The sequence below is a fragment of the Canis lupus genome, chromosome 15, assembly GCF_003254725.2.
Source record: "Canis lupus dingo isolate Sandy chromosome 15, ASM325472v2, whole genome shotgun sequence".
In the NCBI taxonomy this organism is placed as follows: Eukaryota; Metazoa; Chordata; class Mammalia; order Carnivora; family Canidae; genus Canis; species Canis lupus.
The window spans coordinates 3,173,129-3,189,122 of record NC_064257.1 but is presented as its reverse complement, the minus strand read 5'-3'; the positions used below and the strand labels follow the sequence as shown (position 1 = coordinate 3,189,122).

Sequence of the window (15,994 nt, the reverse complement as noted above, 5' to 3'; positions counted from 1 at the left end):
AACAGTCACCGTAATAGTCTCCATTTTTTCCAACTTTTTCACCCAAACATGGTCACTGCAGTTAAGATGTCTCCACTCTGAGCATTTCAAGCCTATAAAACTCCTTTGAGAAAATATACATAATATTTGGATATTAGCTCCACTCCAGGCACGTGGGGTACGTGCTGGCTTTCGCGATAAAGACGAGTGGCCACAGGCCCCTTCATTTTCTCTTCCTGAGGAATTTTGTTAAACGACAGGAGCTGAACACTAAGTCCATTTTATGTTTCGTGTAACGCAGAGCCAACGGCTCCATTCCGGGGACACGTCACCTCGGGGTGGCCACCCTGACTCCCCCCCACGTATGCAGAGAAACACACGCGTTGAGCACACAGTACGCAGACGTGCACACGCACAAGCACACACGTTGTGCCATCGGCGGCCCTCCCGCGACTCGCCGTGACACAGCGCAGGTCAAGGCATCGCCCGCCCCACCGCGGTCCTGCTCTGCTGGCGACGGGAGCCCCTAGACGGCCGAGCTTCGGGCCGAGTCCTCGGGCCAAGATGCTCCAACAACCAGTCAACCCGGACACTGACCTCTGACCTCACCGCCACAAACAGGTGCGCTGGACCCGTTAGAGGCTCCACTCGGGATGAATCCTGCCGGATCGCGGCCCCTGCTCTGGGCGCAGGCCCTTCCGCACTCTCCGGCCCACCTCAGCCTGCGGGGGGCGGGGGGGGGGTGACCCGGGGGCCTCGCTGAGGGACCCTCAGGGTGCCGGGCTGAAAGCTGGATGGTCCCAGCCCTGGCCCAGGTCCGCTTCTGTCCCTCTGCTTAGGATTCTCCGTCACGGGGGGACAAGGGGCTCATCCCTCCTCCTCCCTTCCAGCGCCCTACTCTCCTCTAGCCGGCGCCGCCCGGGAAGCCCGGCCTGCCCCACGGGGCGGCTGGACAACCGTCAGGTCCCCTCCCCGGACGCCCCAGACGGTGCCCCACCATCCATCCCGCCCCCAGGCGGCCCCATCAGGGCGCAGGGCCCCCCTCCATTCCAGGGGCTGCCTCCCCTCAGGGTGAGGCCCCAGGGAGGCCGCTCACAGGCCTTCCTTCACCCGCGAGACTCCCCAGGCCTGGCCCACATGCTCCTGAGGGCTGTGTGCGCCTCACAGCGACGTGAGGGAGGGTGCCGCGCTCCACGCCAGGCTGTGGTCTCATCATCACACACACACACATTTGCACGCACACACGCCTGCAGATGAACTCACTGTTCCCTTAGGTCTGTGAGTCTGCGGGTTCGGGATGAAGCCACCACAGCCTCTCCTGGTTCTAGGGGAGCAGCACAGCAGCAGGTGTAGCGCTCCAGGACAGACACAGGGGTCTGAGTGCCCGGGGTGACACAGGACGCCCGTGACTGGACATGAGAACTCCCGGAAGGGGCCTAGGGTTGCTTCTAGAAGCCCTCCTACCACAGGCCGCCGCCTCTGACAGCACAGGCTGGACTGTTCATCCACGGAGGCACCTCGCTCCCCGCCCTGTCCCTGCACCCCCCGGGCTCCGGCCCAGCTCCACAGCCTCGCTGTCCTTCCAGAGACATCTATTTAGCCGTGAGGAGAACGAGCAGGGAGGAAGAGGGGAGGCTACCGGGAAACAGAATTTGGCAGCGAGATGAAAGGCCCCAGAGGAAAAGTCAGAGGGGCCGCGGGAAGACGAGCTCACGCCGACAGCACCCCCTGCTCACGATGCACGTTGACGCTTGTGCATTTTTCACGGCGCTGGCAAAGTGGGGCCCTGGGCATGGGGGGGGAGGGCTCCTTCCTCATCACCCCCCACATCTCGGGGCCCAGTCGCCAGGGAAGGCCCTTCCCAGAAAGCCTTGCTGCGGGCTCCTCCGAGCTGCGGGGAACTTCATGGAGTATCACAGGGAGGAAGGCCGCGGGGGCCCCGGGACCAGCAAGTCCTCCTCAGGAGCCACAGAACATACAGGACAAACGGCTGCGCTCTCCCCTTGCTTTTAACTGAAGCCACAGCCCTCGTGAGAGAAGAGTCTGTGCGGCGGTAGCAAGTCTGAGACGCCGGAGCACCGCTCGGGCCGCCTGGCCCCACAGCTGTGCTCACCTCCTCTGGGTGAAACCCCAACGGGCTCAGACGAGACGCGCCCTCTGTGAGCAGGGCTTCCTTCCCGGGCGAGGCTGCCAGTGCTGCGAGGGTCCGAGGTGGTGACACGCGGGGGGCCGCCCGCTGCCTCGTCCACCGTCAGGTCGTCCCAGAGCTCGATCAGCATCAGGACGTCCGGTGCACGTCGCACCCGGCCCTCCCGGCGGTGAGCAGGTCCACACGGCGCATCCCGGGCGGTGGCAGGTGCACCTGTCCCAGACTTGGGGTTCGCTGTCCTTGGTGCAGTGGTCCACGGGGCCACCACTCCGGTCCTGAGAGTGGACACCAAATCCACGGCACCCCCATGCTCTCACCTTCTTTCCAGGTATCGTCCAGTCGCCAGGAATCCCACGTGGCTCCTGGGACACTGAGGTGGACGTGTCCCCTCGAATCATGGCAAACCAGTCATCGCTGGAGAAAAACAGCCCCCAGGGAAAACACGGACTGTCCGCTTGCCCACAGCGACGGGATCTGCACCCACCTCATCTTTGAATGGAGACGGACCCAAGCCCAGGACCGTCCCCGTGCAGAGGACAGTCCAAGCCAGGCTGACGCAGCTGCTGGCCAGAGGGGGATTCCTACGCCCAAACCGGCGTGCGCGCCTCCTCAAATTCCGGAGCTGCCCGTGTTGGATTCAGGCCTGGGGGTCACCGACAGACTCGGCCTCTTCACCCTCCTCCGTCTGCAGCTTCACCGCTCACTGCCTTTCTCATATTCCCCCCCGTGTTCTGGGTCCACATAAACGTTAGGAACGTGGATGGCTTCCGGGGCAAACGTCCCCATACCCACGATTTCTTCCACCTCCACCACTGAGGTTTCTGCAGCTTTGCACATGGACACGGTGGAATTCCTGGCGCTTCTTCCCAACATGATGCTTCCTGCAGGGTTGACCTTCCACCCTTCTGCCCGCAGAACCGGCTGCGATGGCTCGCTGCAGAGGACAGTGGCTCCCGTGACACTCCCTCACCTCTCGGGGCTGGCCCGTGATCGAGATGCTGCCGAAGGGCGCGTACCTGATGTGGGGGGCCTCCTCCTGCACCACAGTCCCGGAGGCCGTGTGGAACGCGGGCACCCCAGCACCCGCCACCCCCGCACGGATGCGCTCGGCCAGGGAGCCCTGGGCTGGCAGCTCCAGCTCCCGCTCGCCCGACAGGGACTGGCTCTGGCACAGCGAGTTCTCCCCCACGTAGCAGCAGATGCTGCGGGTGATCCGCTCGGTCCCAGTAAGAGGCCCGGCCCGAAGTCGTCCACCCCACGTCGCTGCTGACCATGCACAAGTCCCTGACCCGCGTCTTGAGCAGCGCCTTGACAGGTTCTGGAATCCTGCAGAGCCCTAAGCCGCCGACCATGGTCCTGGCCCTGTGGTTCGTGTCTCTCACCAGCTCCGCGGGATCCGTGTAGGAGAATCATCGCTGGTGACCAGGCTGCACACGGCGCCCTTGGTCTTGGCCAGCGCAGGCCCCAAGCGGCCGGCGGGGACACAGCACCCCAGGGCCACCACGGGCCTCCAGAAGGCTGCCATTGTGGGCTCCACCTCCGGGCTCGGGTCCAGGTCAGGGACAGACCGCCACCACCCATCAAGGAGCAGGGAGGGCAGGCAGGGCAGTGACACGGGACCAGGTTCCCCCCATGTCCCAGCCCCTCATGCTCAGAGGGATCCAGAAGCCACGTGCTTCCAGGCACGCGGGACCCAGACCCTGGACCCTGCAGCCCCACAGGGAGGGAGTGGTGCCTGTGGAGGCCCCGACAGGTCACTGAGGGGAGACAGACCCTGGGTCTGGGGGTTGGTGGGAAGACCGCCCTCTTCAGCCCACCTCCCTGTGGGATGGGAGACGCATCATGTGGTCCCTCCTCGGCAGCTCTCTCCATGTGAGAGGCCCCAGGGCTCTGGGCGGTCCCCTTCCTTCTCCATGGCCATCCCCTTCCCAGGCCCTGCTCCAGGCCCATGGCTCTCAACCCACGTAGACGTCAGCGCTTCCCACACGGGTGCCTCCAGCACTCACCCGTCCTGGATGACGGTCCATCTGACGTCCCCCAGGGCTCTCAATAACATCACCCAAAGAGCACTCTTGGTTTGCTCCCTCAAGCCTGCCCTTCCTCTACTGTTACTCAGGCAGGAGAAAAAAGATTCGATTAAAATGGCCCCTGGCTGGATCCACGCCTTCCCCGATTCCTCCTCCACCCGCTTTTCTCCATTTCTGCTGCTGCCCACAAGCCCGTCTGCTCCCGCCGCACACGTGTGGCTCAGGGCGTCTGACTTGGCTCTTGTCCCGCACAGATTACTCCCCCTGCTGATGTCGGGGGCGGGGCCTGTCGCATACATGTGGTCTACAACAGCTGACGTTTACAGAGAAACTTCGAAGACCCTGCAGAGTCCCAGGTGCCCAGAGCCAGTTTCCCCAGGAAATGTTGGCATTTGTCTGCGTGGTGCATTTGTCACGACTAATGAACCGATGTTGCTGTCTGATGCTGTGCTAAACACAACGGGTTCGGACCTCATCCGTCTTCCTCAATGTCCTCTTCTCCTCCAGGGTCCCATCCACTTGTTACCACTGCTCAGGCCCCGTGGGTTGTTACAGTATCTCAGATCGTCTCTGTATGTGATGACCTCGACACGTTGCGAAATACTTGTCAGACGTTCTGTAGTGTGTCCCGCAACTTGGTTTGTCTGACGTCTCTCTCACAGTGAGAGGGGGTTCTGGGTTTGGGAGGAAGACCAGGAGATGAGGGCCCTTCTCATGCCATCATGTCAAGGGGACACAGGATGGACGTGACATTCCTGTGAGCGTTGATCACCTGCTGCGGTCCTGCAGTCAGCTTTCTCCTCTGGGACCTACTTCCCCACCCCGGCCCTCCTGGACTTCGGGGAAGCGAGTCACTAAGCGGAGTCCTACGGGGGTGGAGGGACCCCTCCTCGAGGGGCTGTCTCAGAGGCCTCTTTTCTAAAAACCGGAATCAGATCCTGTCATCCTCCGCTGCTATGGAATACAGCGAGCTGTCAAGGCTCCAACACCGGGCCCCGCGTCACCCGCACTCAGTGTGCCCCGCCAGCGGTCAGTCTCCTGCCCCACCTCGCCCTGACCGCCCGCTCCAGCCACGGCAGCCCCGTGTGTGGCCCAGAAACGCCCATCCTGCGCCCGCCTTCGGCCTCTCCCTCTGCACGGCTGCCCACGAAGGAGGCTCTCCCTGGCTAGCTGGGGAATGAGCGCAGGCGTGAAACCTCGTTCTACAGAGGAGGAAACAGACTGGGCAGGGAAGCATCCTGCCGAGGTCACCGGGGGAGAGCGCTGCAGCGCTGGGACTTAAAGCCAGGCCCCTCTGATCCGAGTCTGAGGGTGTGATCCCTTCCCTGAGGCCCTGCCGCTACGGACACTCCCCACTGCTCACGCCGCTCGTGGTAGGGACAACATGGACTCTCTCTTAGCAACTCAAATGGTTCTGCAAAAGGAGAGGAGGGAGACCGTGGTGGTGGGGGCCTCCGCTGTGGGAACCTCACCCTCTGTGCCCCGCTGAGGCCCCAGAGGGGGTAGGGGATTATCACCCAGCCACCGGGCTGAGAAGGGCCAGGCCTCTGGGGCCAGATGCGGGGGGTAGGGGCCGCAGCCGCCTCCCGCCAGCAGCGTCGGAGGAGCCCCCAGGAGGAGGTCTGCTGCCCGGGCCTGAGCCTTACCATCTTCCGTTTCCACATAGAGGCGGAGCCCCAGGTCCTTGTTCCGGCCCAACAACCAGCGGCCACTGGCTGCTGTCACGTCCAACACCAGCCAGCCCTCGTCCCCAGCTCGGAGCGTCTGAAGATCCAAAAAGAACAAGTCAGACTCCCTGTGGACACGAAAAAACAATTAACTGAGGGCCGGCACAGCTGCTTTTGTTTCCAGCCCCCACCCTGGGGCCCACTCGTGGGGCACCGACCCTGCCTGGCTCGGGCTGGGCCCCTCGCCTGCCTCATCTCACCGTATCTACTGTGGGAAGGTGTTGCTGTGCCCAGTAGGGACGTGGAAACTGAGGCTCAGGAGCTGAGTGACCAGCCCACGGTCCCACAGCCAGGACAGCAGTGGAGGGATTTGCAGCAGGACCAATGCTGGGCCTCTCCCCGTGGTGACGCGAGGCCTCCGGCCACGTGTCCTTCTGTCTCTGAGGGTGTGTCCCCCGGGAAGCTCCCCTCCGTCCTCTGGGGAACGTCCCCTCCACGGCCAGGCCAGACACACCCACAGAGGCTCATCGGGAGGCGGGTGCAGGGTAGGCACCTGTTGGACTGCTCCCTGACCACCTCGAACGTGCTGACGTGCAGAGTCCTGTTGAGCAGGTGGGTGCTGGCCAGCTTGTAAATCCGGAACTCAGCGGCCGTGACCGCCTCCCCCTCCGGGATCTGGGTCAGGTCAAAGTGGAACTCCTTCCAGTGGGGCTCCTGGTGGCCCAGGGTGCGGTCACGCTCCACTGTAAGACAGAGCAGGGCTGCGGGTCACCTGTGTTCTGGGCAGAGCCGGGAGGGCACCGGGGGCCTGGCGGCCTGGGTGGGGACGGCTCCCTCCTCCTCTGCAGGGGGGCCTGCTCCCAGGCCCTGCCTCCTGGGGCTGAGACGGCTCTGCACAGGGCCCCACACACAGTGGTGCCGCAAGAGCAGCCTCCGCCTCTGGACCCCAACCCCAAACCCAGCCGGCCCCGCCCCATCCCCGCTGGCTCTGGGACCCCAGGATGAACAGAGGCCACATCCCTCTTCAGGGAAGAGGAGCAGGCACAGAACCGAGTGCATTTCTGAGGCCAGTGTGTGTGCATGGGAGCCTGGGGAGGGGAGCGTTTGCAGCTGACACTGGGGCTGGGCCCCATGGGGTGACGGCACATGGGCCACAGCGTCCCGGGAGGAGGACACCGCAGAAGGAAGGGCCAGCCTGAACACAGGGCTGAGGCACAGACGGCACAGGCAGGGCAAACAACAGCCTTGAGACACAGCAAAGGGCCAAAGGATGGAGGTCCTGCCTGGGGAGAATGCAGAGGAGGAAGGAGGGCCAGGGGGAGACTTGGCAGGAGCAAGGAAGAGCAAGGGATGAGCGACCGCCCCTGGGGACACCTGGTCAGGTCCTGGGGAGGCTGGACGGTCCCCTGACGTGGTGGGATCTGAGCAGGCTTCCCAGGGGAGCTGCCACCTGCCCTGGCCTTGAAGGACGGGACAGAGTCGTGTCGGGTGGAGCAGGTGGCGGGATGGTATTCCAGGCAGAGGGGACCTGGTGGGCGCAGGTGTGGGTGTGGGGGCGCCCGCAGATCAGCGGTGGGGCTGGGCGGTGAGCCTGGCTGTGCTCTGGCTCCGAGGGCTGGCATTCCGGCCTAGGGGCCCGGGCTGTGCCTCTGGCCAGTGGGGTTCAGGGTTCTGGGCAGCAGGGGCACGACGTGGGTTGGGAGGCAGGGGAGCGGAAGACAGATGAGGAGGGGAAGGTGAGGCACAGGCTGGAGGGGGCCGAGGCGGGCCCGGTGGCCGGGCTGGCGTGTCTGGACAGGAGGCTGGGGGGCGACTGAAGCCCACATGTCCCCGCTGCCCGGAAATGCCCAGGACAGTATATTTAGCAGCGTCTTACTTTAGCCTCCTGTCACTTTCAAAGGCCACAAATCTGTGTTTCCGGAAGGCAGGGGCGGGAGCCGCCCAGCACCTTCCCCAGCCCCGACGCTGAGATTTTAATTACATGTCTGTGAGTCTTTTTAGAAACGCTCTCTGGCTACTGGGCTCAGTGACCACAAGTCACCAGGCTGGTGGTGGAGGCGGATGTGGGAGCACTTCCTGGCCTCGCGGTGGGGACCGGGTCCAGGGATGGACAGGCAGGCAGCTGGGCAGGGCGGGCCAGTGTCACCGTGACACACACGATGACAGGAGGAGATGGGCTCCCGGCCCCGGGAGCAGAAGGAACGGGACGTCCAGCCTCTGACAGGGTGGGGGCGCGCAGCACGTGCCCACCCAGGAGCCAGGCTGCCCAGGGGGCAGTGTGACCCAGGGTGGGATCCGGGTCCTCCCACGCGGGCCTGCCCAGAGAGTGTGGAGGGCAGGGCTCTGGACCCTCACCGAGGACGTGTGCCACGAATATGGACACACGTGTCCCCTCCGCCCTACAGACACGCTCACACCCACACTTGCAGAGCTTTGGTGACATTTTGTGGACTCAGGGTCCACACGGAGCACCTCTGTCACCTGGCTGTGAGGCTCCCAGATGTGTAGGACGACACAGGTGGAGGCCATAGGCCGTGACAGGGTGTGGCACAGAGAGTGAAGGAGGGTGGCTGGGGGGCGGCCTCCCGACTCCTCCCAGAGCAGCCAGCAGGGATCTGCTCCCCGGGCTGGGGGCTGACAGGCGGGTCCCCGAACCCTGGGCAAGCTCGGTCTGCAGGCCCGACGCTGACATCCTGCTGGATCTGGGGACTGAGAGAACGACCCTGAGCCTGCCAGCTCCACAGGGGGACCGCGCTCTGCGGCCTCCCTCCCTGGCTGACCCGGGGGCCCACATGCGCTGGGTCAAGGGAGCCTGGGGTACCCAGTTCCAAGCTTCCACCCTGTGGGTTTGTGAAACTGATGAACCGGCCAGCAGTTCAGCCAGGAGACTGCCACCCTGGCTGTCCCAGACGAGCACTGGGAGGAGGGACAGTCTCAGGAAAGTCATGTTTTTCATCAGAAATTAGTGATATTTACTGCAGTGTGGAACCAGGTAAAGAAAGCTCCTTTATCTGACAGTCAGTTGGGAGGATGGGAAGAGGTAACCTACAGATTCGCCCCCTTTTCAGTGGCTGTTGCTCTGAGTTAGGAGACAGGTTTTCCAAAAGCTAGTTTTCTGGGAAAGTGTTTCCGGGCACCTCTATGCCCCCTTGTTATCTGTGCAGGCCAAGCCTGTTTTAGCCAAAGGGGCAGCTCAGGGCACTACCGGGGACTCTGGCAGTGGTCAGGCCAGACCCTGCACCAACCAGGTACTATGTCCCCTCATGGCCTCATCTCCTCCATGAACTTGGAATAAGGGCACTGCCCAGCTTTCCTCACAAGGCCGTGGAAGGGCTTGGTGAACAGCCACGCAACGCACTGGGAGGAGCAGCCATTCAACAGGAGTTCTGGGGGAGCCTGACTGCAATCTCCCTACTTTGTGCCAAGATAGGACACCCTCAGAAGGCCATGCCAGAAATTTCAAAGCCATGGGGAGGAGAGGAAGGGGAGATCTGGAATGATTTTTTTCTAAATAAATGTCCTAATCTGCTCATTTAATTTTCATTAGTTTTTCAGGTTCAATTTATAAACAAATTTATTAAGTTCTTACTCTATGTGAGACTGTTCTTTTTTATTTTAAAGATTTTATTTTTTTGACAGAGAAAAAGAGCAGAAGCAGAGGGAGCAGCAGGCAGAGGGAGAAGCAAGTTCCCTGCTGAGCAAGGAGCCGGGTGCAGGACTCGATCCCACGCCCTGGGATCTAGACCCGAGCCTAAGGCAAAGGCTTAACTGACTGAGCCCCACAGGCGCCTCCATCTGAGACTGTTCTGAGCACTGGAAATACAGTAAGTCAGGTCTCTGCACCGATGGGGTTTATGGTCTTAATGGGGGGAGACACAACAGAAACACCACCAGCAAAAAAACAAGGAAGACAGATGATGCTGTTTACATTGTGAGTGGAATATAGAGGGTTATGGGCTCAAAAATAATGAGGAAGGGGAGAGGGTACTGCGGAGGATGCTCAGCATGGCCTTTGAGAAATAGGTGAGAGCGGACATAAATATCCTACCACATTGCTGGGAGGAATGAGTTGGAGAGGAATTTGGCAATATCCTTTTGCAGTAAGGACCCCGGCAAAATTACCTATGAATGTCCATTCCCAAAGATAAATGGGCAGAATATGAAGGGCCACACACAAAGTATTCATCAGGCCAGACAACAGGCACTGCTAAATGTTTATTTTCTACATAATTATAAAAGCTGCCCAGAATGATCAAACACTGAACCAGCTTCTGTCTGGAGAAGCAGCAAATGAATTTACTTTCTGAATCACTGTAATGCAGCTTCCGGAACCAGAAACAATTATGAATCACCAACGTGTACTAATAGGACTCTCGGCCTTCTCCTTGGTCTCTGATAAACCAACCTCCAGATCCCACGTTCGGGAAGGGCCTGCTGTGGGGAGGTGGTGGCCTCCACCCTCCGTGACCGCCATCCACATCCGACCTACCGCGTCTGAGGCTGCATCTCCAGATGCCACACCCTGAGTCCACCAGTCTTATACCAACAAAAGCTGTGGCTATATTTGTGCCCTGGACAAAATTCAGAGTCACTCAGAAGACCTAAATCTGTCTTGTTTCTGACCAAAAGTAAGCCACCCCAAGTGGCTGTTCAGAGAACAGAATCTTCTGACCTGTCTGCCCTCAAACCCTTCCCCAGCCCCATAGGGCCCCCCAGGAGTAGCCCGAGCTCTGGCTCCAGGCTCCCCCTGAGCTGGCCTGGCCCAACCTCATGGCCTCCTAGGCCTCCTGGATGCAAATGCTGCCCCCCCTCACCTCTAGGCCCTCCCCAAAAGCCCCGTCTCCTGAGTGCCCCCATCCTGCTGGGTCTGAAGGCTCCCCTCCTCTGAGGCCACTCTCAAGGCCCCTTGTCCTCCTCTGAACCCACACCGATCAATGGCCTCTCCCTTTCTCCTGGCCCGGGGGTCCCCATCTCTGGTTCATGTTCCCCTCTGGATGGTGAGCAACTGAGGGTAGGACCGCACAACGTGGGCCGGAGACAGGAGGCTCTCAGTGGACCTTCCTGAGCTCCTTGTGCCCTGGGGGCCCAGAGGGGGACGTGTCTGCCGCGCTCCCCAGGACACGGGGCAGCCTGCTGGCCTGGGAATGGCTTCCATGCCACAGTGTGTCTCCATCAGAGGCCACCCGTGTTTCCACTTTGCTGTGGGACTGGCCCCCGTTCCCGGCCTGGCTGGGCTGCCGAGGCAGAGGGCAGGCTCCCCAGGCTCCCAGAAGCAGAGGCGTGGGTCCGTCTGGCTCATCCTGCGAGTGACAGGGCTGAGGGGCCCCCTTCAACCTGGATCAACCCCCAGGCCTCCGTGGCCGGTGCAGGCCCATGGACGAGCTGCAGAACTGATCACCCACCAGGTCTGCATCTGAACCAGGTCCGCTTCCTCCCACCCACAAATCTCAGTGCTGCCCAGAGGCCAGGGCTGCATTTCTAACGTATTTTTAGTCACTTTTCATTACTGACTTTCTCAAAAGCCGTTCCATAAATGGCTCCGCACGCGTGATCGCCGTCCAGGCCTCAGATGGCTTTAGACCCCAAATTAAAAGGGAACACCCGCACACTCGGCCACATCAAGTCTCTCAAGGCCAGAAATAGATCCAAGGAGACTGAGCAAGGATACTATTCCCTGGTGCAAACCCGGGGAGAGGACCGAACTGTGGGAGTTTTCCAGAAAGATGTGGTCACAGTGACACAGCCCTCTCTCCCTTGGGGAATGGGTTCCCATGAGGAGGTGGACTGGGTGTACCTCCTTGCCCCGGGCCTCACCGCTGGAGGGGCCCCCCTCAGTGGGCAGGGGCGGGCACATTCTCTCAGATTTAAAGATGATATAAAACGAGTGGCCCTAGATTCCCTCTAGGGGTCGATATTGGGATGGGGGGGGTCACCTGTCAATGAGGTTCTCCTGTCAATCCCACCCCCTCCCAGAATGCCTGCTGAAGCCACCTTCCTCCAGGCAGGACCCTGGGAGGACTGGAGGTCCCGGGAGTGCCAGGAGATGCTGCACCCATGGTCGGCCTCCACAAAGACAGGGAGGGCAGCCCTGCTCTGGCCCACCCAACTCCTGCCCCCAGGCTCCTGCCCCTGCTCTCAGCCCCTGCCTCCTGCCGTGTTCCTCCTCCCTTAACCTTGCCGATCTGCCCTGCACACCTGCCACGCAGCTAGCCTCACTGACATTTCACCCAGTTTCACACAACACTGGGAGTGAGGCCTTAGTCACCTGGTCTTTTTTTCTTTTTCTAAAGATTTATTTATTTATTTATTTATTTATTTATTTATTTATTCATTCATTCATTCATTCATTCATTCATTCATTCATGATAGATATAAAGAGAGAAAGAGAGAGGCAGAGACACAAGAGGAGGAAGAAGCACGCCCCATGCCGGGAGCCCGACGTGGGACTCGATCCCAGGACTCCAGGATCACACCTTAGGCCAAAGGCAGGTGCTAAATTGTTGAGCCACCCAGGGATTCCCGTCACCTGGTCTTAAAGGGGAGGAAATGAGGTTCCAAGACTTTAAAAAGCTCTTGTGTACCATCTCACAGCTCCCTAGTGGCACAGTCAGGATTAAAATGCAGGTTTAGTACAGCTACAATATGTGTGCATGTTCAGGGCCCTGTTATTCATAACCCTTAACTAGAAACAATGCAAATGTCCATGAATAAAAACCAATAAATGTGCATACTTGTGGAATGCAACATAACTCAATTATAAAAAAATGAACTACTGGGCAGCCCGGGTGGCTCAGCGGTTTAGCGCCACCTTCGGCCCAGGGCCTGATCCTGGAGTCCCGGGATCGAGTCCCACATCGGGCTCCCTGCATGGAGCCTGTTTCTCCCTCTGCCTGTCTCTCTGACTCTCTCGCTCCCTCTGTGTCTCTCGTGAATAAATAAAATCTTAAAAAAAAAAAAAAAAAGAAGAAGAACTATGTGGGTGCCTGTTCAGTGGCCAGCTCAGTCAGAAGAGCATCTGACTCTTGGATCTCAGGGTTGTGAAATTCAAGCCCCACACTGGGTGTGGAGAATACTAAAACAAACAAACAAAACACTTAAAAAAGAACTACAGATACAATAACAAACATGATTCTCAAAAAAAAAATTATGTTGAATGAAAGACTAGATATAAGAGCACATATTGTATGATCCTAGGTGTAGGAAGCTCAAAGACAAGTGACATGAATGCACTGTGACAGGAATCAGAAGTGGCTGCCTGAAGGCGATGGGCTGAGGGGCGGGAGGATCCCCAGGGGCACCCATGTCACATGTTTCTATGTGGTCTGAACGAGGTAAACTGAGCATGCATTTTTGTAACTACCAAACAATGAAGACTCTTTAAATAGAATTCTCAGTTTACAACATATATTCAAGACAGTCCAATTGGGCGACACTAACACACCTAGTGGTGGGCCAGGCCTCCCCCTGGGTGGAGAGGCAGCTTCTCTAGAGGAGAAGAGCAGAGAACACAGCGATCACCTGCTGGGTGGCCTTGGGAAAATCACCCAACTCCTCTCACTCTCCTCTTTTCAAAACAAAGTTGTGACCAAAACTGTGATGCAAATGAAGGGACAGACCTGAGGGCCCTGGGCATGTGGTCCTCACAGGCGCCGTCTCACATGGTCCCTGAACAGCCCTGCAGGGTGGGTATGACGAGGGCCTGCATGTTACAGAGGAAGGAACTGAGGCTCCCACAGGTGGACTGGAAAGCCCAGATCACACGCGCAGCAGGTGGTGGCACCAAGATGCAGATTCTGATCCAGGTCAGAACCCCCCTCCCAGGTCCGTCTGCCCTCCCCCCCACCATTGTCCATCTGCTCCTGGTTTCCAGATGGGGAGTGTCACCGTCTAGACCACTTGATGACCATCTTTGTGGCCCCCCAGAAGGCCAGCTCCCCCAGGGCAGGGACTTTGTTAGGTGCACCGACACATCCCAGGAACTAAAACTGTGCCTGGCACGGAGCAGGTGCCACAGGACTATCTGCTGAGTGAATTCATAAAAATGAAAGAATTCGTTGGTAAAGAACCAAAGAAAGTGACCCTGGGGCTCGTGGACACCAAGCATTGCCCCTTCAAGGTCACAGGACTGAGGAGGACGTGGGCCAGGTCCCTCGCTCCCACCCAGCCCTGCCGCCCCCAAATCCAACACCTCAGGTCAACTCCCCCGTCCTCGCCGCCTGAGGCTCGGGAATAAGTCTGGTCAGAGAAGGGTCGGGACAACAGTGAAGACGGCTCCATGCATCTCTGGCTGGACCTCTGCCTGGAGGGCTGTCTGTGCCTCAGTTTCTCTACCTAGAACACGGCAGCTGCTGCTCCTCTGCCTCAGGTGGAGAAGGACCAGGAGAGACTTGCAGAGTCGGTCCTTCCTGCCTCATTCCTCCCTCCCCGCGGGCTGGGCCATGCTCCAGTCAGACCCACGCTCCCGCCCAGGGGACAGGGTGGTGCCATGAGGAGCTGCCTCCGAAACAGGGCCACGGGGTCAGCGATGGGAGGCCCCCGGTTTTCCGGCACCATCGCTGGACTGGACGAGAAAACAGAGGCTCAGGGAGGGAAGGGAGGTGACTCGGGACAGGAAGGAATCAGTGATGGGCCCAGGTGATACCAGAACCTGGGCGCTGCCTCCCAGCTCGGAGCTCTCCTCTCCCTGAGCACCCAGGACACCCAGGACAGACCCGGACTGCTCCACGTGGGTATCCGCCCCCATGACCGTGTCCTGACCAAGGGGAGCCAAGGGTGTACAGTCTGAGACTGACTTACAGGCCGCCAGGGGCCCCAGCTCTGACCATAGCCCCGGCCTCCCTAGAGAGACACCATCAGCCACGACGCGGCTTCCTAGAGCATCTGCTTGTGACAGGTCCCTGGCCTCTGGGTCCCACAGGCTGCCGTGGATGCTCAGGGGCCCGGCAGACACCAGGTCTGGCTTCTCAGGAGCCACATGAGGCCCACAGGAGAGGTGGAGCTGGAGGCCCAGGTATGGGAGCCCGGGCGTGGGCGCCGATACCACGGTGACTCTGCCATCAGGCTCGGTGGTTCAAGGGCCTGGGGCCTGGGCCTCCAAACAAGGAAAGAATCCTGCCAGGTGTCTAACCCCTCCCCCCATCCCAGCCCAACAGCCTAGGTAATTACCAGGTAAAACCACTCAAACTGCAAGAGTTCTACTAGTGCAATTAGTACATCAGAATAAAGAAGGCCCTTCTGACAGCTGCTGGGCCCGCCCACAGCCTGGGCCTCCACGGAACAAAGATCTGCTTGTTAGTCCCACAGCGTCAGAGGCCCTAGATCTTAATGAAACACGCACAGACGGCGTGGGAAGAAGCCGGCATCTGGAATCCACAGCCCCGGATGATGTCATGGACGTGCTGTGTGGCCCTGGGCTGGCCACTTTACCTCTCGGAGCCCATGGAAACGGGGCTGGCACATCAGCTTACATGTTACCACATGGATGGAACGTGGACTTTTCCGGCTACAGAACTTCAAGCGCTAGTTTGTATTCTAAAAATAGGTAGAGACACCTTTGGGTTGGCTTTTAAAACCCATCTCGGTTGCACATAAGAAGCCTCGGACATTCCCAGCACATCCCCCCAAGGCTGGGCAGCAGTGGGGAGGGACGGGGGGCAGCAGGGACCAGGCGCAGGTGCACCTATGACAGGGCTGATGTTCTGCTCCTCCCATCCATCAACCAATCACACGGTAACCTGTGGACGCACTGATCTCAAGCAGCCCCATTTCACAAGGAGGGATCTGGGGCTCCAAGAGGGCAAGGGACTTGCTGGAGGCCACCCAGCAGAGGCAGGAGAGGAGGCCGATCTGCGTGAGCTCTGGGTGCTGCTTGATTCGGACGACAGCTCCCACCGAGGCTGTGCACGCCTTCACCAGGGGATGCTGGGAAGGAAGCAGGACACTGGCCGGGCGGTGACTCACTCTAGTGGACGTTTCCCTTAGGGACGGTGTCAGGGTGACAGTACCCACAACCCTCTTGGTTCTGAGCCGCAGGTCAGCTAGTCCAGAGGACAGGGCTCTAGCCTCAGTTCCACACATGGTCTCTTTTGTCCTGAGCCCCCACCCTGCCCTTCACCAGGAAGGCGGCGTTCAGAACCCCCGACCCAAGTCCTGTGCCTGGCACCCGGCTCTCA

At 59.8% G+C, this 15,994-nt stretch overlaps 1 protein-coding gene across 2 annotated transcripts in view; it reads right to left on the bottom strand.

Annotated features, from left to right (window-relative positions):
• Positions 1 to 15,994, bottom strand: part of BMP8B (bone morphogenetic protein 8b) — a 38,499-nt gene that overhangs the window by 14,466 nt on the left and 8,039 nt on the right. For both annotated transcript variants that reach the window (XM_049094320.1, XM_025419821.3), the window contains 2 exons: positions 6,376 to 6,565; positions 5,802 to 5,950 (listed from right to left, as the gene is read on the bottom strand). In XM_049094320.1, coding sequence (XP_048950277.1) covers positions 5,802 to 5,950; positions 6,376 to 6,565 — 339 coding nt within the window. The remainder of the gene's footprint in view (positions 1 to 5,801; positions 5,951 to 6,375; positions 6,566 to 15,994) is intronic.